The sequence below is a fragment of the Amblyomma americanum genome, chromosome 10 (assembly GCF_052857255.1).
Source record: "Amblyomma americanum isolate KBUSLIRL-KWMA chromosome 10, ASM5285725v1, whole genome shotgun sequence".
NCBI lineage: Eukaryota > Metazoa > Arthropoda > Arachnida > Ixodida > Ixodidae > Amblyomma > Amblyomma americanum.
The window spans coordinates 18,278,544-18,301,702 of NC_135506.1; the positions used below are offsets into that span (position 1 = coordinate 18,278,544).

At 49.2% G+C, this 23,159-nt stretch overlaps 1 protein-coding gene across 4 annotated transcripts in view; it reads left to right on the forward strand.

Annotated features, from left to right (window-relative positions):
• Positions 1 to 566: 566 nt before the first annotated feature.
• LOC144107611 (complement receptor type 2-like) overlaps positions 567 to 23,159 on the forward strand; it is a 72,777-nt gene continuing 50,184 nt past the window's right edge. For 2 of the 4 annotated variants that reach the window (XM_077640711.1, XM_077640712.1), the window contains exon 1: positions 567 to 1,275. In XM_077640711.1, the coding sequence (XP_077496837.1) occupies positions 1,197 to 1,275 (79 nt within the window). In that variant the 5' untranslated portion in view covers positions 567 to 1,196. The remainder of the gene's footprint in view (positions 1,276 to 23,159) is intronic. The other 2 variants (XM_077640713.1, XM_077640714.1) reach the window with 1 other exon arrangement.

Below are 23,159 nucleotides of genomic sequence, written 5' to 3' on the forward strand. Positions count from 1 at the left end.
AGGAACACACACACACAAAAAAAAAACACTAATGCTCCAGTGACACACAAGCCCGTGTACCTGGGCGGAGGTCTCGGGTTCTAATCCAAAGCAAAGACAAACTAGTTTTCCCCTTTTTACGAAGGTTGTGTCCGACAAGCCTAGCTTGGTTTCACTTTGTGACCACATGGGCACAGTTAAAGCAGAAGGCTAGTTTCCTCTGCTAGAACTGCTTCGCCGCTGCAGATTTCCGCAGAACTCATTTCCTTAACACGTGTGCGTCGTGCCAGCAGGATAAAAAAAAAAGATAGCAACCATAAACAACCCGCGGTTTAAAAAAAAGGGGGAATTTCAGACTCCGTTCTAGGGAATCTAGGGACAGCCCTAGATGGTAGAGCAGCGGAGAGGGGGAGAGGCGCCGTTTCCAGCCGTTGTAGTGTGACGATCCGTTCGTGGCGGGAGCAGCGGTGCTTCGAGAGAGAGAAAGGCAGGAGGAGAGAAGAGAAAATAGAGAGCGAGAGAGAAGCGAGCGTTGGGGAGAGGAGGAGACCGCGGCGAACACAAACGGAGAAGCAGAGAGCCGCGGCAGTCTCGCGCTGGCCCTCATCGCCCGAAGGTGAGCCGCGGCTCCCCGACTGGTTTCGCGAAGCCAGCAGGCGTTGTCGACGCGCCAAGTCGCGCGCGCCCGCGCTCCCGAATCACGTGCTTCGCGCAACGTTGTCGCATTCGCGTCTTGTTTGTTCAGATGCTGTGCTGATGATGCGCGATGACGACGATTACGTTACCTGACGTGTGACTTCACTGCGTGACGAGATGTGATTTGCCGAAGCGGAAAAAAAATCGTTGCCTTCGCGTCGGCTCAAGACGTGTTCCTCTCTGCAAGGTTCAGAAGCAACTAACAGCGGAACTTCACGGAATCGCATTCTGATATGCTTCCGAACACCCTGTGTAAAGTTTCTGTCGCCATTCTGTGAATTCCGAAACTAAACATAGAAAGTTTCTTCGGAAATCTCGGCGAGGAGAAACGATGGAAAGAAGTGGTGGGTGAAGCCAGCTGAAACTTGGCAATCGGCAAGAGTGTGTTTGTGTGGTGTGTGTTTTGTGACAGAGGTTTTTGTATTTGTGCTGTGCGTATTTCCTGGCCGCGGTGTTTCGCATGGAAACGGTTGTGTGAAAAGGGAGGTGTCTCTCCATCGGATGCTGCTTTCGCGTCGAAAATGAAGACGAAGAACTTTGTCGGATGCGCTAGATGGACGACGTCACTGCTCTTCGCTGGTCTGGCTGTAGTCGCTTCAGGTAGGTGCACACAAGCTCTTCTCCCGAGTTCATTTCTTCGGTTTGATAAGTCTCCGTCCGGATAAGATATGTAATACGCGCGGAGTCGTAGCTGGTCTGTTTTCTTCCGTATAACTTATAACTTAAGGTACGACTTATGGCCTTTCTGTTAATGGAGTTCCTATGCTTGGTAAGAACGCTTCCAGCGTTAACTTTTTGCATACCAGACAATTCCGGACAAAAGCATTTTTGAACGCGAAACCATTGATGAACGCAATTTTTTCACATAATGTAAGATTTCACTACAACAATCAATATATCCACAGATCACTCGGCGGCAGTCTTTGAACCTTTTTTTCTATTAACGCTTTTGCTATCGTCAAAAGACTCCCCCATTGGTTTTCTATTGCAGTATTTACTGTTCGGTGCGATCGATGGAAACGCTTTAAAAGAAAGATTTTGCTACATATCAGAAGTATGAAACATTACCTTCAATATATCCACAACAGTGGCTTACAATTTTCAAAATTTTTTGTCCGAAAATGTTGGACATGACTTATGGTTTTTCTGTATTTGCCTTGGGACCCTTTTTTTAGTTTTGTTAAATGCGCCGTATATATATACAGCTCACGTCAGAAATACTTGCTACGCGAATAGAAAAATGCTGCAGTAGTCAAGATGTATGTGTGCGTTATAGCCTGTGACATTAGCGATGTCGCTATAAGGATCGACTCCATACGCATAGCGTCGCCCACTCCGATTGCATTTGTTATTGCTCCAACGTGTAAACCTTCAATGCCCTGCTCTCGCGTGTTACGCAGACATAACCATCATTCCTTCAGTGACGTAACGGCGTGTTGCGTAAAGGCTGTTTCCTGAGTGGCCTTCACCCTTCGATGGACCCGAAAAGAAATCGCCCGCACCTAATGGAGCCTGAAGTCTATTGTGATGGAGCACGCGGCAGTGCGCCCTTAGAATGCCGCTCAGTGCACTCGCGCGCCCTCTGGCGCGCCTGCTTCGAACGACGTGGATTGTTGAAGAAAAAGCGCAGGAACTTGGCCACAAATCCAGTCACGGAGGCGGCCCCGTAACGACTCCATTCACGTCCTGCAGCTTGATTCGGTCTCGATTCGCTATCTCCTTCGCTAGTCGACTCTCAATAATTTGAACTCTCGACGGGAAGCGAAAGTTTGTTCGAGTTATGAAGAATTCGATATAAAGGGAGCCTTTTTTCGATATACACGATGTTGACGGGATCGGCGCGCCATTTCGAATGATCAGGAAGTTCGAACTAAGCGGGTACGAGCTAACGGGAGAGTAATAGTAATAATAATTGGTTTTTTGGGGAAAGGAAATGGCGCAGTATCTGTCTCGCATCACGGCGGACACCTGAACCGCGCCGTAAGGGAAGGGATAAAGGAGGGAGTGAAAGAAGAAAGGAAGAAAGAGGTGCCGTAGTGGAGGGCTCCGGAATAATTTCGACCCCCTGGGGATCTTTAACGTGCACTGACATCGCACAGCACACGGGCGCCTTAGCGTTTTGCCTCCATAAAAACGGAGAGTACTGTGCAGCGTTTAATACGCGGCGTTCTGGTGAGTGCGGGCCCTCAGCATTAGATCTCCGCCTTCGTTTTTATGCAAACAAGAATAATAAGGCAAACGACAGAATTATATACCGCAGGGTCAGCTGGAGTTGTTTAATGCTCCATCAGAGACATTGTGGAGGTTTGCACGTTGAGCTCGACCTCGGCATTCTGATAAGTGGCACAAAGGCAACGAAGGGAAATTGCACAGACAGACAGTGCATTTTCTGTGTTCGACAACCGCCCTGTAGATAAGCCTACGAAACAGCGAAACTCGGCCGCAATATGCAGTCTTCATCCAAACTTCTGCTGATCGTTGAAGAAAAAGTTTGCAGTAATGACGAAGCCAGGCAACTCGTCGACTTGGGCAAGTTTAATACCGGTCTAACAGTTCAGTCACGTCTCGCTCGTGCAATATCAAGGCTCAGTATATTTCTTTATTGCATAGCCGTCCGAGTCGGTCACATTAGTACCTCGCTGCATTCCACGAGATAAATATTAAAACAACAACAAAAATAAACGCGCCAACCTAGGGGCGCGCACCGGAGACGCCCACATATATAGCAAACCGCCTGAAGCTTGCTCGGCGCCCAGTAACCCAGTCAGTGTCTCCACTCACGCAACAGCCGCCGAGAAAAAAAAATAAGTAGAAGCAATTAGCCGCCGTCTCAGTCTGAATGAACACACGCGAAGACAAGCAAAACGACAGGCACGCTTATAGCCGAATAAAGAAGCGAACCGTATCGTGTCCAATCTTTGCGCGGCGGCGGGAATTGCAGGCACCGAGAAACCTTGCGCGGAAAACATACAACAACAAAAAAAAAAAGAACAGAGCGCAGCGGCCCTCGCCGAGAGTTTGTTGACATTTTCTTCCCGCTTCGGACGCAGACGGGTGTGTAACGAGCTAACGACGGCGGCTCAGTCGTGTATACGTTGCGCGGAGGTGTAGACGGTAAAATAGCGTCGAGGAAGTCATTATGCGGTCCATAGCCCTCAAAAGCGGCCCTCATGGTGTGCGAAGATGTGGAGGGGGAGGATGAAGAGCCTTACAGGCCTAAATAGCTGAGCGCCATCGCGTACCAATCTCGGCATCTGGGATGAAAGAGAAGCGCCAAAATGTTCACAGGAGGCGTTTCTGTGGCGTTTCGCTTGCGTTGAAGTTGCAGTAGTAGTTATAGTTATGAACCAGGAAGTCACAGCTGTACTCTTCGTGTTAGTGACCGCCTTAGCGCGAAGGTGGATACGACCGCTATTTCAAGTTAACGAGGGGTTTATTATATATGCTGCAGTGCACTGAAATAGTAGACAGAGGAAGATATAGGATTATTACTGGTGATGACGTGAACAGACAAGTGAAGATCTACACAGACCGCATAACCCAATGGGCATTGAAACTCCCTTAGACGTCTCGTGGACGTCCTAAACGTCCACATTACATCCAAGGCAGTTCAGTGTCCGTTGGGAAAGGAGGTCTGTGGATATTTTTGCCCAAGCGAGAAATATGACATAAGGAAACAATGCTGAGCCCCACTTTTTTTTTCTTGACGTAAAAAAAAGTCCACGAAATGCGCGGTTGAAATGGAACCGTCCCTTTTTATCACGGGTGACGACGTGAACAGACAAGTGAAGGTCTACACAGACCCCATAACCTAATGGGCATTGAAACTCCCTTAGACGTCCCGTGGACGTCATAAACGTCCACAGGGCATCCAACGCAGTTTCAGTGTCCGTTGGGAAAGAAGGTCTGTGGATATTTTTGCCCAAGCGAGAAATATGACACAAGGAAACAATGTTGAGCCCCGCTTTTTTTTTTTTTGACGAAAAAAAAAAAAGTCCACGAAATGTACCTTCCGGGACTGACCAACAAATCGACCCCTGCATAAGTATCGCCGATACGCCAGATTACAGACACGAATCGAAGCCGGTGCTGGGCAAGAAGCAAACGTATGCTCGAACTGCCGGTGAAAGCATTCCAAGCTGCTGGCGCCAAGTGCGTAGTTTAAGATTCTCTGACAACCGCCTGCTGTCGTAATGCGCGGAGGAAGCGGCCAACGCCAGACTCAGCCACTCTGTTTTTTAGTCAGAGATGCGGTTAAATAAAGTCGACGGCTCGCTAACCTTGAACGGTGTTGTACGCAGCTTTAGGCGCTAATAAAACGATGAAACGACGACCCTGGTGCGTGGGCGACAGGCATCCCTTGTAGGGCGTCGAGACACACTTACGCAATGCACAGCGGCCTGTACTTAATCCTCGTGCTCAGTTGCAAGTTGGTTAGTCGTTCTGCGCCCGTTTCTTTCTGAAACATCCTGTAAAAGCGAGCTTCAATTCGAGCTTCAATTGCTTCAATTGGTGTGGCTGGCTGCGCATTCCCATCGTTCCAGATACCTCGAAGGTATGTGAGGAACTCCGGTCGTCCCCCTTCCAAAAGTTCGAAATTCCAAGGATGCTTCTATCTTCACTCTGCGTGTTCGAATTAAGCAACCCCCCAGCTGGGCTCTAAACTCTTCAAATGTCTCACGATTATTCGTCACTGTTCGTGCACAGCAGTGTCTTAAATAGGCGTCAACTACATTATGTCGGACAGCATGTGACCAACTTCAGTGCTTTTAGCGACTGTTTTGAAAGCTTAAACGTGATAGCGTCCAGGACCTGCTGCCGCAGAACCAGAACATCCGGCGTCGGCACCGCTGACCGTGAGTGAAAGATCCATTAAAGGTCCCCAGAGAAGCAACCTATCAGGAAGGTCGGTTACCTATAGGTCACATAAACTGCTTCATCACAAGCTGCCCACCGGACTGTGAGCGAACTGACCACTGTTGCAGGTGGCAGTTAAATGAATGATTGGTCGCGAGACGTTTCTCGGGAAGACCAATCTGGGTCTCACAAGCCCCACCGTTGGCAGCACCTGCCATCACAGGGCAGTGGCACATCGCTTAACCCCTTGCACCACTGCGGCAGGAGAGGTGGGAGGACTCCCAGGGATCTATGAATGTATAAAGTAGAGAGTAACCAATTCCGCATATATGGGAATTAACTCAGTACAGTTATCGCTGCAAGCCGTTAAGGCCGAGCTTAAGGTGTCCCCTTAAATTTTTTTGTTTTTAACTTTTCTCGATTTCCTCGTGTTATATCGTTCGTATACTCGTAGGTAGGTACGCTATCCAAACTACTGACTAAAAACTTTGGTATGGTTATCAGCACTGCCAAAACGCCTGGAGAGACTGGCCTAGTAATAGACCTTACGATTGCTATACGCATCTGACTGTCACTAAAAGCATTGGATATGATTTATTTGATCTTGTATCCCGGCACAACTCCCTGTATATATCTGTAGAGCAAATGTTCATTATTGACAGAAATATACAACGCAATGAGTGTCACATCATCGTGCCTACGATGCAAAATGCGACGGCAGCTCTCAAGAGCGCCTTACATCGAACACGTGAGCAGTGTTATGCGAAACTTCCGAGAGCGCATCGTGCTTTGCTCGATTACGCAACCTCCGGCAAATGACACGAACGTGACTGCTCCCAATGCATCACGACCGTACATGTTCAGCATCCTAGTTGCATGCCGAAATACGAATTCCATCCGCCTGTCAAACGCCCACACAACAGTTGAGCATTCCATCCTAACGGACCCAACAACAACCGCGCTTAAGCAGCGACAACCGGAATGAAGTTAATTCGCTTTTCGCGGTCAGTATATACCAGCCCGTGTCCTGCCAGCCCAGTTCCTTCAGCGCTCGAAAAACAAAAACGCCGCGTCCTCCAATCAAACGATCAGCCCACATTTGAAATGCAAGGCGTGGCTCTTCCACATTGTTTATGCTTGCACACGTGCGTGAATTAATGCAACTATAACGATAGAAAGGAGAGAGAGAGAGAGAGAGAGAGAGAGAGAGAGAGAGAGAGAGAGAGAGAGGGGGGGGGGGGGGGGTTGCGCCGGCAGAAAGAAACCAAACCATGCACGCCGGGAATCTGGAGCAACTCCGACGACCGCATCCAGACGTGACGGCGCGCGAGCAGCCAGCACAGTGCGCAACCACCAAGAAGACGTCCGACACGTTGACGAGACACTTCACGGAGACACGCTTACTCCCTCGCCCGTTCTGCAGCAGCGGCAGTCTAGCCCACAGGAAGGTTAGAAGGTTAGCCCAAGGAAGCTGGGGCTGCGGGAGGGGGGAGGGGGAATCTTTTATCCTTCCGCTTAAGAAGTCGGTGTCGGAAAAGAGGCTCGAGGAGAACAAGGACAGCGCTTTTTAATTCCGCATGCGCGCACAAACGACGTTAAAGTGCACCGCGCGTGCTGGAACTCCTGCGCCGTGAGCTGCAGCTGCGTACAACCCACTAAGCGGAGCAAGACACCTTTAATAATAATTGGTTTTTTGGGGGAAAGGAAATGGCGCAGTATCTGTCTCATATATCGTTGGACACCTGAACCGCGCCGTAAGGGAAGGGATAAAGGAGGGAGTGAAAGAAGAAAGGAAGAAAGAGGTGCCGTAGTGGAGGGCTCCGGAATAATTTCGACCACCTGGGGATCTTTAACGTGCACTGACATCGCACAGCACACGGACGCCTTAGCGTTTTTCCTCCATAAAAACGCAGCCGCCGCGGTCGGGTTCGAACCCGGGAACTCCGGATCAGTAGTCGAGCGCCCTAACCACTGAGCCACCGCGGCGGGGCAAGACACCTTGATTGTACAGCTCGCGACAGCGTGGAGAGCTCCGTCGTCTTTCGCTGTTCGTCGCCGAAATGTGTTTCCTCGATTTATTTGTTTATTTGTTTTTGTTTTTCGTATAGCTATTCGTATTTCGTATAGTTTCGTATTGGCCTATCCGCAAGCCGGCGCTTGACTGATTGCTACGTGAATATGTCCCTTTATAAGGCATTGAAGTTGTTCCTCTCTTTGTCTTTATCTTTTTCTTCGGTTCAAGTCAGAGAAATGCGCTGGTCGATCCTAAGCCCACTCCAGACTGCAAGTCCTGAAATTAAAAAAAGAGAGTGGCAATTCCATTTAGTTAAGCCAGTCGCCGCGTTTAAATACTTCAAGGTGTGTTGGCTTGTCTCGTGCGCTGTTTCCACAAACGGGCGTTCAGAGAGCATATATTCAAGAAGCCGTTGGTACAGATACCGTCCCCTAAACCCTGAAAAGTGCAATTTTCGCAAAGGACATAATTATTTTCAGGCCTGCAAGCGCGTACTGTAGTAAACAAAAAAAAAATACACCACGTATTAAGTGATGCGACCAAAACTGTCTGCAACTACGGAAACATTGCTTCGGAAATCAGTACTTCACAGCAAGCGACATCAGAGCTCGATGACAACAAATGTCGTAAGACCGACACGCTGTGGGACTGCAGCTGGTATGTTTGGCAGGCTATTTTATAGTAGTAGTAAGTGGTTTATTAAAATAACAATAAAAAGGAAGGAAACGATTTTTGCTTGCCCCAACATCTACCATCGACACTGAGGCACCTGAGCTGGGGCAGTGGAAATAAAGGATAGCAGGCAGAATGCGGACAGGAAGAGAGGATAAGGGGGATAGTTAATACGCACAAAAACTATTTGTACAATAATAAATATGTACAGGTTGCGAAGGCGTGATTAGTTCATGATGAAGCACTATTTTGTGCGCCGTCGGCGCCTTGCACCATGTGAGCTGTTTGTTGCCGCCAAAAACCGAGATCGTGCTCAAGGAAGTCCGGACGGATGCGCGCTTGGACCTCTCTCTCTCTCTCTCCTTCCCTCCCTCTCATCGCCCTGCCCCCCTCTCCCTCTAAACGCAGCACAGAGTGAACATCACCGTACGCGTGCTCGTGGCCTAGAAAGAGTTATGAGCGCTGCCGCTTCCTCCCGTTGAGTCAGACGCGTCTCGCGCGATCGGTTTTCGGCCGTTACGGCTTCGCATGCACGTGGATAGCGGGCGAAATGCGCCAACGCCCAAGCGCGCGAATATATGTTCCTACGCGCGTCAGAGGTGCGCGCATGTAGCTCAAGTTCGTTCGAAGTGTGTCCCGCTTCTCTGAAGATCCCGCAACCTACATTTCTCCGCTGGCACCTAAATTCCCCAGATATCGGCTGTGATTTGTAAGAACAAAAATAAAAAGAAAGCGCGGCTTCTAAAGACCTCTGTTAAGAAGACCTCGGCAACTTGTTCTCATTTTGTTTTCTTTTCAACTGCACCTCGATATCGTCACCCATCGCTCGTGATGGGCATAACCAGTCGCTACTACTAAACAGTTTTAATTTAACCTTGTCCTCTTGGTAAGCAAGGCACAAGCTTAAATGAGCGAGCAGCCATATGGGAGAGCGTTTCTGATGAGGCCAAATAGCGCATTTGTCCGACGTACCGGTCAGGATTTATTCACCGAGGAAGGCCTGCACGCAATCGTGAACACATAACGGCACTGTCCATTTGCTGCGCATCAAACGCTGTGTCAGTCGTCATTCAAGGCCGCTTCTTGATCGGCCACACGTCCATGGCCGACAAAAGTAAAAAAGGCCGGGGAGCAGCCGTACACACTCGCTCGTCTTAGTAGAAATTAGAAGTCATGACGTGATCAAGTTCGACAATATCAGCGTTAACTGCAAACTTGTGATGTAGTGCTTTGGATACCTGGCATTCAATCATGAGGCCCGGATTAAATTTCCGGCGTGGGAGAGCTGCTTTTGGAACAGCACTGCCAGTGACATCAGCGCTAACTGCAGTGCATGACATGACAGTGTCGCTTCATACCAACCAGCATGCGAATGCGCGAAAGCTTTCTCGCATCTCTGCTCCGTCCACGCCTGCAGTGCGTGTACCATCGCACAACCCAATACCTGTCGACTGTCACTCTTCACGGTGCCTGGCAAATAACTCCTCGCGAGCTCTCGACCAGACATCCGGGCGTTGTAACCTTAACGTTCCGCCAGCCTCAAACTTCGCAAACTTAACCAGGCAGCAGAAGTCCTCGTCGGGGTTGCGAAAAAGCTTCACTGTCGAGGGCGTGTGACGCGTAACGTATTGCCGCGGCGGCACATCTGCCGTTGCCGCCACGCCTGCCACGGGTACCCCATTATTTACGACGACGACTCCAACGGCGGCGTACTGCACAGACCACCCCCCTGCTCGCCTAGCCGAGCCACAGGCAGTCAGCTGACACGAGCCGTTCCACACGACCAGCCGGCCATCCTGCTGGAGTCAAGTGCGGCACACACGACGCCAGTGGAAAGGGAGAAGAGGGAAAGAGTGAAGGAGGAAGGAGGCTGTTCCTTGAGCAGTGCGGAGTGGCGCGCGCGCGCAGCTTGACCTTGCGCTACGAGGGTCTGACTCCTCGCTCCCCGGAGGTGGAGACGACGACAAGCAGCGCACAACAGCAGCTGCTCTGCTGACGCATAAATGTGGGCCAGCGCTCGGCCGCGCCGCCACGCACTCGTTCAACCGCCGAGGCTCGGTCGGCCGGACAGTGGGTGTCACTGAACTGCCGTTCGCTTGCTTTGCTGCGACCAGGATAGGCGGTCAAGAAGTCAAAACACTGTGCTTACGATACTAGGTGCTTCAGGGTCGACACAAGGGTCACAGAAGGAGGTCTGTACGAGCACTGTGAGTTCCGTGAGCTGTGCATGCACAGCTGGTGTATGGGATCGCAAAATGTCAAATGAGAAACAAGAGTCTGTCAAAATTCCAGAGACCGCAATGACTCAATGGCTGGTCGCGCTTCTCTCTTTATTTTATTTTTTTTCTTTTCGTCGACCACATATTCAATGAAAGATTGCGCACGGCTACCGGTGACCATACATCCCGGGCCGTCAGTGCAGCCGCATAGAACTGAAGTTAAATTTCTTTGAGGCGGCTTGTGAGAGGAAGTCACCATAGAGTGAAATGGTGAACAGCATTTGAGGAAGCGGAAAAAAAAAAAGGGGGGGGGGGGGGGCAGTGGAGGGAGTCCACTGATCGCATGCCTCAGACTGGTCTCTTGCCATGAGGTGTGATTCCGACGCTCTTACACTCCGAGAAAGAAGGGCAGTTCTTGTCATGCTGCTCAGGTCAAGAACGCCGCGTTGTATCAAAACAGCGTGTCAATTCCGGCAGCAGCAACATCACATGTAGTTCAAATTGATAGAACCAGATTTACGCTATTATACCAAGCGCCAGATCTATAGATGGTTGTAGGACTGTGTTCCATGGTCGACCTCACTGCCAACCTAGACGCCCGCTAAAATCGTAGATCTTGAAATATAAAGTTTTGTTACAAGCGAAGCTCCACGCTAAAACGAGAGAAGAAAATGTTAAGCTTTCGACCGTACAAGCTTGTAGAATAGGCGGTAAAGAACTCACAGTGAGCTGATTAACGTTTCTACGAGAGGACTTAGTTGTCTTCGTCTGATCGAAGAGCTATCTTGTCGAAAAGTTGGCTAGCGGATTGAAGCGTCTTTCCCGCTCCTTCTGCAATTTTCGGCTGTCATCGCAAAGGAAGGTCGCATATGGGTGAATGCCGCGTTAGGGCTCTACAAGTAGACAAAGTCTGACCTGCCCAGAAGGTAAGGATGACCCATGAATCTGAGACAGGAAACAAGGCAACCTTGCTCCAGTATACCGCTTAAAACTTAAGGAAGAAGCAGAAAAACGCGAAACAAAAAAGGCAGCCCATGGGGAAAGACACGGCTTCTCAGCACTCGGCCGGTGCGCCGCAGTTCGTGCATCCTGTGGCGAGCACCGTGCCGCTCACCGGGGTCTTTCTTCAGACACACGTACTGGCCGAGCGTGAGCCGGCTGACCCAGTAAGTCACGCGCCTTTCGTGCGAGGCGCCCTCTTCTCGTTCTGCGCGGGATAATAGGACCGGAAGTGGGGCGGACGTCACAGGAGGTGCGTGGCTTCTTCCTTCCGGCTGACGTCACGAGGTCCTTCGGTTCTCGAGCGCGTGGTCCGACGGTGGGTGGGGAAAACAAGAATGGTGAGGGACGATGGATGAGTAATGCGATTTCTGAGACGCGCTGGCGGTGTCACCAGATGTGCAGTCTAGAAAAAAAAAGATTAGGGAAGAAAAACGGATGTGGCTCGCTCAGCACACCATGTATGCTCGCGTTATCAAGCCTGGAAGCCCTTATCGACCATGGCATCGTTGGAAAGCCACAAGGAAGATCGGCTCACCTCAATAAGTAAAACAGACGCGCCCTGCATTGATGCTCGACTTATACGCTTGGCTCGGACTTTTGACGTATATTAGTGTGGGCAGAGAAAAAGAAAGAAGAATGTTTCCCAGCCTGCATCGCTCGCTTTTGACAGGTGGAGGAAAAGCGAATATTCTGAGTGATGGTTTATAGGTTTAACATCCTAAGGCGACTCGGGCTATGAGAGACGCCGCAGTGAAGGACTCCGGAAATTTCGACCACCTTGGGTTCCTTAACGTGCGCTGACATCGCACAGTACAAGGGACTCTAGAATTTCGCCTCCATCGAAATTCGACCGCCGCTGTCGGGATCGAACCCGCGTCTTTCGGATCAGCAACCGAGCGCCATAACCACTGAGCCACTGCGGCGGCAATACCCTGAGTGAACCAAGTCGCTTGATCCAATGGTAGCTTCAATGGTACTGTCCAATGGTGGTGTCTCTGTTCCGCTGAGAAATAAATAAATACGAAATCTCAGTCAGTTCTTAATCGCCACTCTTTGCATCACCGGTATCATTTCCATACTATTCGGCAGCCATATACTGTACGCAGTCGTATGTAAGTTTGCTCGGAACTTCAAAGCCGAAATGCAATGATGCAAAAAAAAAAGAAAGAACTGGGTGCTTTCCTGTGGAACAAAAAAGTGACCACGTTATGATTTGCGCAGCATTGCCTGATTCCCCCCCCCCCCCCCCCCTTCCTTCACAGCGACCATATGTGATAATGTAATGTGCATGGGAATCTTAAGTACTACATTGACATTTTTGCAAGAAATACCCAAAAGCTCATATGCATTCGTTGTACAGGCTCACGCCGCTACATCATCGCTTTCAAGCTGTCCGTATATAAGGAACGCAGGATTACCTGCAATGTGCTTATCTTCAGCCAAGGTCAGAATCAAGGCACGAGCGAGTTGCTATGGCATTTGTTGCTGCCTTTCGATTTCTTGGCCGTGATTCTGTAACTTGCTGGCCGCTACAAGCGTTGAGTCGGTGTGTTATTTATTTCCCGGCGTTTCTCGATGTTTCTGCGTGATAAGGGAGTGAACTGCAGAAACCGGGTTAGCCACTCGGAAGCACGTTACGGGCTCAATTATTTGCGTAGCGAGGGCCGCGGGCCTTGATTATGCTGAAGCCAGCCGCCGTGAACTGGAATCGTATAGAGATAACGCTTTTCCAGTTGGCAGGAAATGTCGATTTAGCAGCGCTGGCCGAGTTTCTGTGAGCCTGTTACGTGGCCAGGTCGCTTAATGCGACACCCCTATGCACAGCTCGAGATTTGCGATATATGAAATGAGCGCCAAGCTATTCATCACATTAGCCATGTGTCCTGTATATGGATACAATTCAAGAACGAAGCGGCTTTTTCCCCGTCAAAGGACTCCCTTCCAGCCAATGGCGTCGGGAGATTCTCATGACCCTGCTGACGTGACAGTGCAGGGAGTGGCAGATGAAAGGCGATAGTTCTCTCCCTCTATGATCGGGGATAGCCCCACTCTCTGCATTGTCACGATAGCAGGGTGATGAGAGTCGGCCGACGTCATTGGCTGGAAGTGGAGCCCTTTGGCGGGGAAACGCCGCTTCGCTCTTCAGTTGTATCCGACTATAACTAGTACTACTAAGAACTCGGTGCAACGTCTCGAAACGCCTCCGTGAAAAGGCTGGAATTTGAAAGAAAGAACAATGAAAACCCGGTGACTATTGCTATGCTTTCCATAACGTATAACCTAGCTAGAAGTCTTTATTCGAAGCGGTTTAGCTCATCGGCTAGATAACTAGAATGTTATATGCTCTATCTGTCTTCCTTCTGACAGTCACGGGGAAGATAATTCCGATAGCTTGCTCGTGAGTGGGATTCTTTAACAGCACACCCCTCTAAACGAATCAGTATTGAGCAGCTTTGCGACGGCAGCTTTTAGCAATGGAGTCGGCGGTGAGCGTCATCAATTTCCTGAACGCTTTGCTCAGAGGAGCTGTTTGCCATACTAATTAGGAATCCGTCCACGTGTGTACAAACTATGAGCGTGGCATACATAAATCAAAGGATTAAAAAGGATTAATGGAACAGCAAAGGTAAAAAAAAGGGGGGGGGGGGGGGGCAAACCTTGGATGGGCCAGCGGAGAAGTAGCAGGTTTATAAATCAATTCATTGGAGCGCGTGTCCATTGAAAAAAGAAAAAGAAAAAATGCACTCAGTAATAGGACCGCTGTGGAGGTATACATACATGTTCCCTTCGAATACCGCGTACATTATTAACGCACAGTTCTACTCGCCAAAGTTTCTAGGAAACACACGAAAGCACAGATTGTGAAGAAAAATCGTAGATAACTGTAATACATCTGGCTGCAAGATTTCTTTCTTTTTTCACGCATTCAAGAGAACATTTAGCCTTGACAAGTTAGTTTTGGGTTACCGTGATTACGGGTTACTCTTCTCCGAGTCCGATAAAAATAATATGGGCCTTGTGTTTACCGCTGTCAACAACACGCGATAAACCTCTACGCGTGGTTTGATGCCGAGAAAAAAACTGCCTGTCGCGCAGTGACTTCTGAACGCAATCAATTAGCGTTGTCTGATTTAAAACAAAAAATAACTAATTGTTTTGTTTAGATTATTTATTTTAGTTATTTATTGGAGGCTGGTCTGGTCTGAAGAAGGAGCGCCCTTAGAAACACAAAAAATAATACCAGCTAAACAGAAACACTACAGCACCGCAGTGATACACGCCCCGAATGCTACTGTACTTTTTTTTTATTTTTTAATTGGTTTTGAGGGAAAGGATATGGCGCAGTATCTGTCTCATATATCGTTGGACACCTGAACCGCGCCGTAAGGGAAGGGATAAAGTAGAGAATGAAAGAAGAAAGAAAGAAACAAAGAAAGAAAGAAAGAAGAGGTTTCAGTTTCAGTTTATTTCCCACAACAAGCACAGGGCATGTAGTGGAGGGCTCCGGAATGATTTCGACCACCTGGGGATCTTGAACGTGCACTGACATCGCACAGCACACGGGCGCCTTAGCGTTTTTTCCTCCATAAAAACGCAGCCGCCGCGGTCGGGTTCGAACCCGGGAACTCCGGATCAGTAGTCGAGCGCCCTAACCACTGAGCCACCGCGGCGGGTGCTACTGCACTCACGTAATACATTAGCACAGTCGCGTGCTCGACAAGTTCAATAGCCGCAGTATAGGACTCATTTATGGAGGAAAATTAAGTGACTGTACTTGGTCACTTACGTGGCTATAACTTCCCCCGAGTGTTAGTTTGGGGGAAAAGGCAAGCCCTTGTAAATTATTTTTCACTGCTATAGCTCTCTCTGCGTAGTGCGGCGATTGCAATCAGAAGTTTTAGGGAATCATTCAATCAATTAGGAATCAATAAATCAGTCAATCAACTAGCTAAAACTGAACACAAGAACGGCGCATAACACAAACACACGAGACAAAAGATTGCCATAGAGTGCGAGATCGTATCCCGTGCTCTTCAGCGCTGCCACTTCAAAGACATTATATCACACTAACGGCCCACCACAACGCTTCGTTGTATCCGAACTTTGAGTACTCAACTTGGGTTCGTGTCGCTTGAGGCCAAACTTGTGGCTTCTCAGAAAACACCGTTTGCGATGGCGCAAGCTAAACGGAAACGAAGAGAAACCGGTGCTGTCTATTAGCGAACGAAGCAGCATATTTCGACGAAAATTTCGTAATTAAACCTCGCTCAGAGCGCAAACAAAACATCCACGAGCTGTGCCCTGCAATCAACGACGTCAAAGCGCGACCGTGAATGGCTGGGCAAATTGCGCGCGCAAATTAGTTAATGCCAACATCGTTGGATGAGGCAGTGCCAATGTGCTGCTGGAAAGCGTTTATATCCAAGCTTCCTTCCATGCTTCTAACCCTGAAGACCAAGGTCGCCTATAAAAGAGGTATTTGCTGGCGAATCTGTCGCCTCTTACAGACAGGCGCAGCTTCCCGTATTACCAGCACGAGCTAATCGCTTTGTTTTTTGGCTAATCGTCGTTTATTCTTTCACCGCTTGGATCCGAAGGAAACCGGACGTGTGGCGGAGGGTGACGTTGGCATGAGTCACCCTGTTGGGACATCGTGCCGCTCTCTCTCACAATCTGGGGAAGCCGCCATTTGCGTGGCACGTGACAATTGTTTGGCGCGGATGATGATGTGGCAGGCCAGAACGACGCTGTTTCACAACGCGCGAATTCCCCTGCAGAGGAGTTAATGGTCGCTCTGCCGTATAGGAAAGCCCGTGTTTACCACCGTCCGTTGTCATTATACAGACGCTCGGGAAATGCTCGCACGTGGATGGAAGCAGAGTGGCGTGGCGTTGTTAGTGCTGGTGTTATATTAATGGCTCTGCTATGGCTGGTGTTACAAGGCAGGAGCGTTGCTAAAGCGTTCGGAATTCCGGCGAAGCATTGCATACGGATACGAGCGACAACGCATATACGCATTGTGGTAATGCGTACATGCCTTATTCTGAAGTATTAGCAGGACTCCAGAAATATATCTTTCACTGTATAGTTACGGACAAGAGGAATATGAGAGGGTGCAATATTTTAGCGCAAATTTGCGAGTTTTCTGATTATTTCTCCGTTAAACTTGACGATGCCTCTTGTATATCATACGCCTAGAGGAAAACTAGTGGAAAAAAAACTGAAAAAAAAACTGTGCTTGTCACACTGTGAAGTGATAAGCAAATGAATACTGAAGATTCCTTCACCCTCAGATTGCTCACTGCGTTGCCACGCTAGATGAATTAAGCTCAGAGGATGGGTTCAGAGTCATTTGCGTCGTTATCAAGGCTCATTAAAGTGATGATAATGCGACATCAAAGCAGAATCGAAGAAAGATGTAGGACTGCACACAGTTGTGCACGCGAATATCCACATAACGTTTTCCACCGTTCATTTTTGAAAACTTTTCATTGATTTTTTTTTCGGCGGTGCATTGACCCCTCCGATTTGTTCCTTGAAAGCTCGCTGCTAAAGTGGACCGTTACAACTCAGGAATTTAGTACATAGTGTGCAGACAAGACACTGAAGGCGAGTCGCAATGCACCACCTGGAGACACCGTTTGTTACAAAGCAATTAATTATATTGTCAACATTCTACTAAACTGCTCAGGGCCTAGCATCCCGCACTCAAAGCAGGACCGATGATTAGCTTTACCTCCTCAAAAAATTTTCACATCGCCAAAATTCTTGTACGACGGAGTTAAATGCCGAAGGTCTCCATTTCCTCACAGAAGATACCAGTGCCGACACAGACGGACTCGACGCATACATTGGAAATAACTCGCGCTCCCGCAAGACCCTCTGCATTTTCTGTCACCGGAAAGCTTTTGAAGGTGAATCTGTTACTATTTTCTAGGTACCAACAGATTTCAACAGCTGAATGTCAGACTTTATTTAGCTCTGTTGTATTTCTGTCCTCGATTTGTTTAGAACTATGACAGGTTTATATCAGTCTCTGCTTGTACACAATAAAAGCTCGCGCTATTACTGCACAGAACAAACTGCTCATGTGCCTATGAAAATGATTATATCCGATTTATCTTCTGATCATTATTTCGCATAATACGCTAATCTAACTCCGTTTCACAAATTCGTCCTGTTCTATGTGCTTGCTCGGCCATAAAAGCCGACAGCGTAGCAGCACCTGCGTTATATATTTTCCTAGCTTGCCAGATTAAGATTGCTTTTACTTCCGCTGGTAACCATTGCCACTTATTGCACGCCGCTCAATGTCACCAATGCACTAATGTTACCTAACAGGAGCTCGGCCCTGGCGTTTTGACGAAAATAAACTTACTATACAGCGCACTCCACAGGAAGCTGTCAGCAGCCAGCATTATTTCCTCCTTTGACATCGCGCCCGCACAGTCGAGCCAAATGCCATTCCGGACGCATCGTGTGCATGCCGATAATCGCCCTAGCGAAACAACGCGTGCGTGGAATTTCCTTTTTCTTTTCCTCCACTGGGCAGCTTGGCGACGCCAGACACGCGTTGGGGGCCCAGTGAAAGCGAGTTAATAGCGGTGGCGGAGGAAGAAGTGTTTCGCAACGAGGAATGCCCCCCCCCCCCCCCACCCCTTACCCCCCCCCCCCCCCCCCCCTCCGGCTAGCGTCGCACTTGATCTGAGCTCGCTCGTTCCACTTGCCAACAGGCGTCGCGACGACAACAGCGGCCCGGTGGCTTCCGCAGTGGAGAAGACATCGCGTGATGTGTGTGCGTACATTTGTCCACGCGCGCTCCTGTCTATATACCGCATTCGCTCGAGTATAACGGGTCTTGACTGCATGTACTCTGCGTTTTTATGATCGTAATTGTATTTTCACTGCTTTGTCGTTTCTGTGAAGCGAAGTGAGGGTTTCAGAGGCCATGTCAAGCTGCCTAGAGCAGCTTTCTACCCTGAAAACCCTCCAGCCTGTTCTGAAAAATTGATTGATTGATTGATTGATTGATTGATTGATTGATTGATTGATTGATTGATTGATTGGTGGGTGGGTGGGAGGTGGGTGGGTGGGTTGGTCGGTCGGTTCGGTCGGTCGGTCGGTCGGTCGGTCGGTCGGTCGGTTGGTTGGTTGGTTGGTTGGTTGGTTGGTTGGTTTATTTATTTATTTATTTATTTATTTATTTGATCTTCTCTGCTGAACTCTTTGCTGTATGAGGACTGAGGCAGGGACACGCTTAGGAGAATACGTATGTACGGGGAGGAGAGGGGCGGTGAGAAAGCGCAACGCCCCCCCCCCCCCCCCCGTTATTATTTGTTTTTTTTTTTCTTGCAGAATGAAGAACGGTAAAAATAGCGCGGCGTCAACCATCCCATCCTAGATTTCCCCACAAATCCGCGCCGCCAATACTAAAGAGCTAAAATCGGCGCAGTCAGGAGAGGCGACAGGACATTAATTAGCTGACGTCGCGTGTCGTCTTTCTTAAAAGTGTCTCATCCCTTAGTGCGTCAGACGTCAAACAGCAATGCGTTCGAGAGCGTATTGTCCAAAGAGCACATAAAGAAAGGGCAGAACATAGCATTTCTCACCGACGACTACGCGCACTTCCCGTTGCTACGCCAAGCTTGACGCAGTTTCGATTTATCAAAATACTCGATGTACCGAACAAACCTTTCCGCGTTCTGCTGGTCGTCTTAAGCGGCCACAGCGTACACTGGCTAATCACTTCGGTTCGTGAATGCTGCCACGGTATGAAATCGATTAATTTATGCAGGCTTAGAATTAGCTGGTAGTGTCTGTACGCTCTCAGAAAGCAAATTACAAACCTAATTGTTCGAACGGGCGGGGTGCTGCAAGAAACCTAAAAAGAAGAAAGCAAGAAATGAACGCGGTTAAGGACTCTTACTATGACCTGAACGGTGTAAAGCCGGTCAGTTACACGGGCTCTATAGACGGTCAGCAGCAAATCCGAGTCGTTGACTTCGAGCGTAAGAAACACGGTATAGGAGCAGCAGCTCACACCACGTCGAGCGGCGTGGGCCTTTGGAGCGCCGCTAACGTTGCGGCCGCACTCAGTTCTTGGCGTCGGGGCAAGGTCACTTGTTTAGCGCCGCGCGGGCAGGAAGGGAAGGGAGTCGCCCGGTCTGTTGTCCCAATTAGGTCCCAACGCGGCTGCGATCACCGAGGGGGGCGGGCGAACGTGAACGCCGGATCGAGTGCTCCGTAATGAATGCGCGCCCTCGCTATTAAAGGCACCGCCAGCCAAGAGACACGAGCTGGACGTTTTTGGGAGGAACCGGATATGGCACGCGATCAGGACTTTCACCTTCTCGACTCCGCTGTCTCGGCGGCCCTTGTCCGTTCCTTTATTCGTGACCGACCGGCTATAGTGTGAAGGCGACAGGCTTTTGTTTGTCGTGAAAACCGTATTTGCAACCTGTCATCTGAACTGCCAGATGTCAGGTGTGTGTGTCAAAGCCTCGAGTGGTCCGCCGCAACCTCCGAGTAAACCCGCATGAGGTGACATTTCAGTCACTCTCTCAGATCTTGAAAAGGAGAACATTGCGTCAATTGAATGTTTTAGCTAACCCTTGTTGCTCTTGTACGCATGCGCAGTTAGTGGAACACTTTGGCTTGCAGTTATACATCTTTTCAATTTGCCATATTGAGTGCAGCCATATTTTCATGGGGCTGTTCCAGCTGAGTTCTGATTGGCGGATTTCATGCAGGCATCTACTGCTCTTTAGCAGCACAGTACAACACGCACGCGCGCTCAGTCAAGCTGTAAGCAGTGAAAAGGTTTATATATTAGGCAGGGAATTGTCTGGAATTGGAGTTACAAACGCTGTTAATCTGTTGCTCCAAGAGGTATTACTGTAGGATGCTAACACTCGCCAACCTATCCTGACAGCGCTGCTCTACAGTTCAGGAAAGCTCGGCATAGCGCGCAGTTACGCGTGCGTTGAAAACACTGCTTGAGTGCTTGAGCAAGATAGAGTACGGACAACTGAGACAAACGAGAGCAAAGAGTCACTGTGTAGCTGCGTTGAAGACAGAAAAGGTGATGCGGTGGAAGCCCTGCTTGGGTCTTCTTTGCAGTCGTCAGGGAGCCGTACGAGATATAGGAAGAAAAAAAAAAGCCTGCTTTCCTGTGAAAGAGGGAGAATTCTTTCCGCTTAACACAGGTGTACCCTGCACACTTAATCAAAAGCTTGAAAGAGAGAAAAAGAGAGGACGCGAACTCACTGAAATGAAAACAACTGCTAGCCGTTCACGCTCTTTCACAAGCAGCACAGGTTATCGGCCCAGTATTGCGAACGTATTGGCAAAGGTCGGCCTAACAAATGTCCATGGTGAAGCCATCCATTTCCTGTGCTGCTTGACTTGTTCATGCCCTGCGAGTCTGCTGGGATCTCTAAGCGCGGCAGTTATTCGGCAAGTTTATTGCATAAAATGCTATGAATGACTGTAACGTTTCGACGGAGGCACAGCTCAAAAAGCACCCCTATGGTGTGTAATGTGAGCACACGTTACAGAACTCCAGGTGGTCTAAATTATTCCGGAGCCCTCCAGTACCACGTCCCTCAAAACCCATGGGCCACTCCACGGCGTTAAGCACCACATTTTACAATTTTATGGTGAAAGCCTTATATGGCCCGTTAGCAAGGAAACCCGGTGTCGCTGTCGTCGCTGTAAGCACGTTCGTTCACATTTTGAGTGCGTTTCATAAGAAGATTTACAAAACCAGTACATCCAACTCGAGAATGTAATTTACTGTCGCAAGCATATCGGGAACAAAAAATTATTCGCAAACGTCTTCACAGAAGGACTGTAAGAACAACGCAGTCCTGCCTGCCGTTGACCCTTTTGTAAAACACCGCCAGACGGACGAGCTTCTTCTATTCCTAGTCGCCGCGCTGATCTAACAACATCGCGCAAGCTATTACGCGGAAAACGCAGGGGTGAACAAACTTCACGCGTACCCACTTCCCTTCCTTATACGACGGTGTTCACAAACAAGAGAGGGCTGACGGCAGCAGCACCGTCGCCTCGCCTTCTCTCAAATTAAACTTCTCCCAGGCGCGCGCTTTGCTTCCATCGGCACTTCGTATAGCCCTGGGGCTACCGTCAGCCGCTGCTGCTGCTCCTGCTTCTGGCTTGGCATTTTTTTTTGTTGTTGTTCTCAACGAGAGAAGAGACGCTGTGTACGGCCACTGGAGTACTAAATGGAGAAAGGCCTTAGCCTTTTGAAGGGGGCAGGCCCTGAGGGTAGTCCTGTTCATCGTCTGCCGGTTTCAACTCCGGGGCGCCCGGAGTCCCAGCCGCGACGACCGCCTCGCTTTCGACGTCACTTTGGGACGCGTGGTGCCTTATTTTTGGGTATGCGCATCTCGGGCGATGCAACGTGAAGCACGCGAACAGGGGGAGCTTCTCTGGAAGGCGGCCAAACAAGCCCGTTGCTCTTGCCCTTCGGGCATAACAGCGAGAGACGGGGGCGGGTGAGGGGGGGGAGAGGGGGGAGAGAGACCAGGACGGCGTTAGCGGTATAGTTGGCATCGGTTACGTTCGACGACGTAACACGTCTATTCTGTGGGTCTCTAGCGCGTGGCTGTGGGTCCCTAGGTGTTGAGTCCTTTTGCCGGTGCTCGCCGGAATTTTCGGCCTGTCACTCTAAGCAGAAAGGAGTAGCAAAAAGGGGAGTAATCTGTCTTCTAGGGCACTCCCTTTCATGTAAAGGAGTGCACCCATATAGGGTGTACTTATGTTGCAAGGAAAAGGAGTAAAAATAATAATTATTGCTTTTTGGGGAATGGAAATGGCGCAGTATCTGTCTCACATATCGGCGGACACCTCAACCGCGCCGCAAGGGAAGAGATAAAGGAGGGAGTGAAAGAAGAAAGAAGAAATAGATGCCGTAGTGGAGGGCTCCGGAATAATTTCTACCACCTAGGGATCTTTAGCTTGCTCTGGCATCGCAGAGCACACGGGCGCCTTAGCGTTTCGCCTCCATAACAACGCAGCAGCCGCAGTCGGATTCGAACCCGGGTACTCCGGATCATTAGCCGAACGCCTTAACCATTGAGCCACCGCGCGGGTGAAAAGCAGTAAAGAGAAAGCACCTTTATGGGGCGTAATTTTCTTTCACCGTCATACGGATACACAGGAAACAGTTACCATGTGTTCTTAGTTGTCTGCGATAAAAAAATCATCTTCGACAATGGATACCAACTAGGCAAGCAAGTTCTTGAAGAAAAAAGCAGCTGGCCTAAAGGGCTGCCAACCGCAGGACTTCGCTGGTCCAGTACGCAGTCAAAATCAAACAATAAAGAACAGATGAAAGAAATAGCTAGCAATGAAAATGTGGCCAACGATCTTGTCTCATTGAAAGAAAAAAAATTATGCGTAGCTTTTTTCAGATTATTGAACGTATGAAGGTGGCTGCGGTTGACGAGGCGATTATGGAGTGAATAGGGCTTCCCGTGTCTCCAGTTGATGCATGTGCCGCCGCTAAATTGACTGATCGTATAACTATCCCCAACGAAATGACCCGGAGGAGTTACGCCTAAGACCTTCTCTCAGTAATAATAAATTGTCAGCTTTCCGTTAACAAACCATACACCCCCCACATTGTGAACGACGGCTGTGGCGTATTTATGGCCACTGATTTTGCGTAATTATGAGAATCAGGCGATTCACGT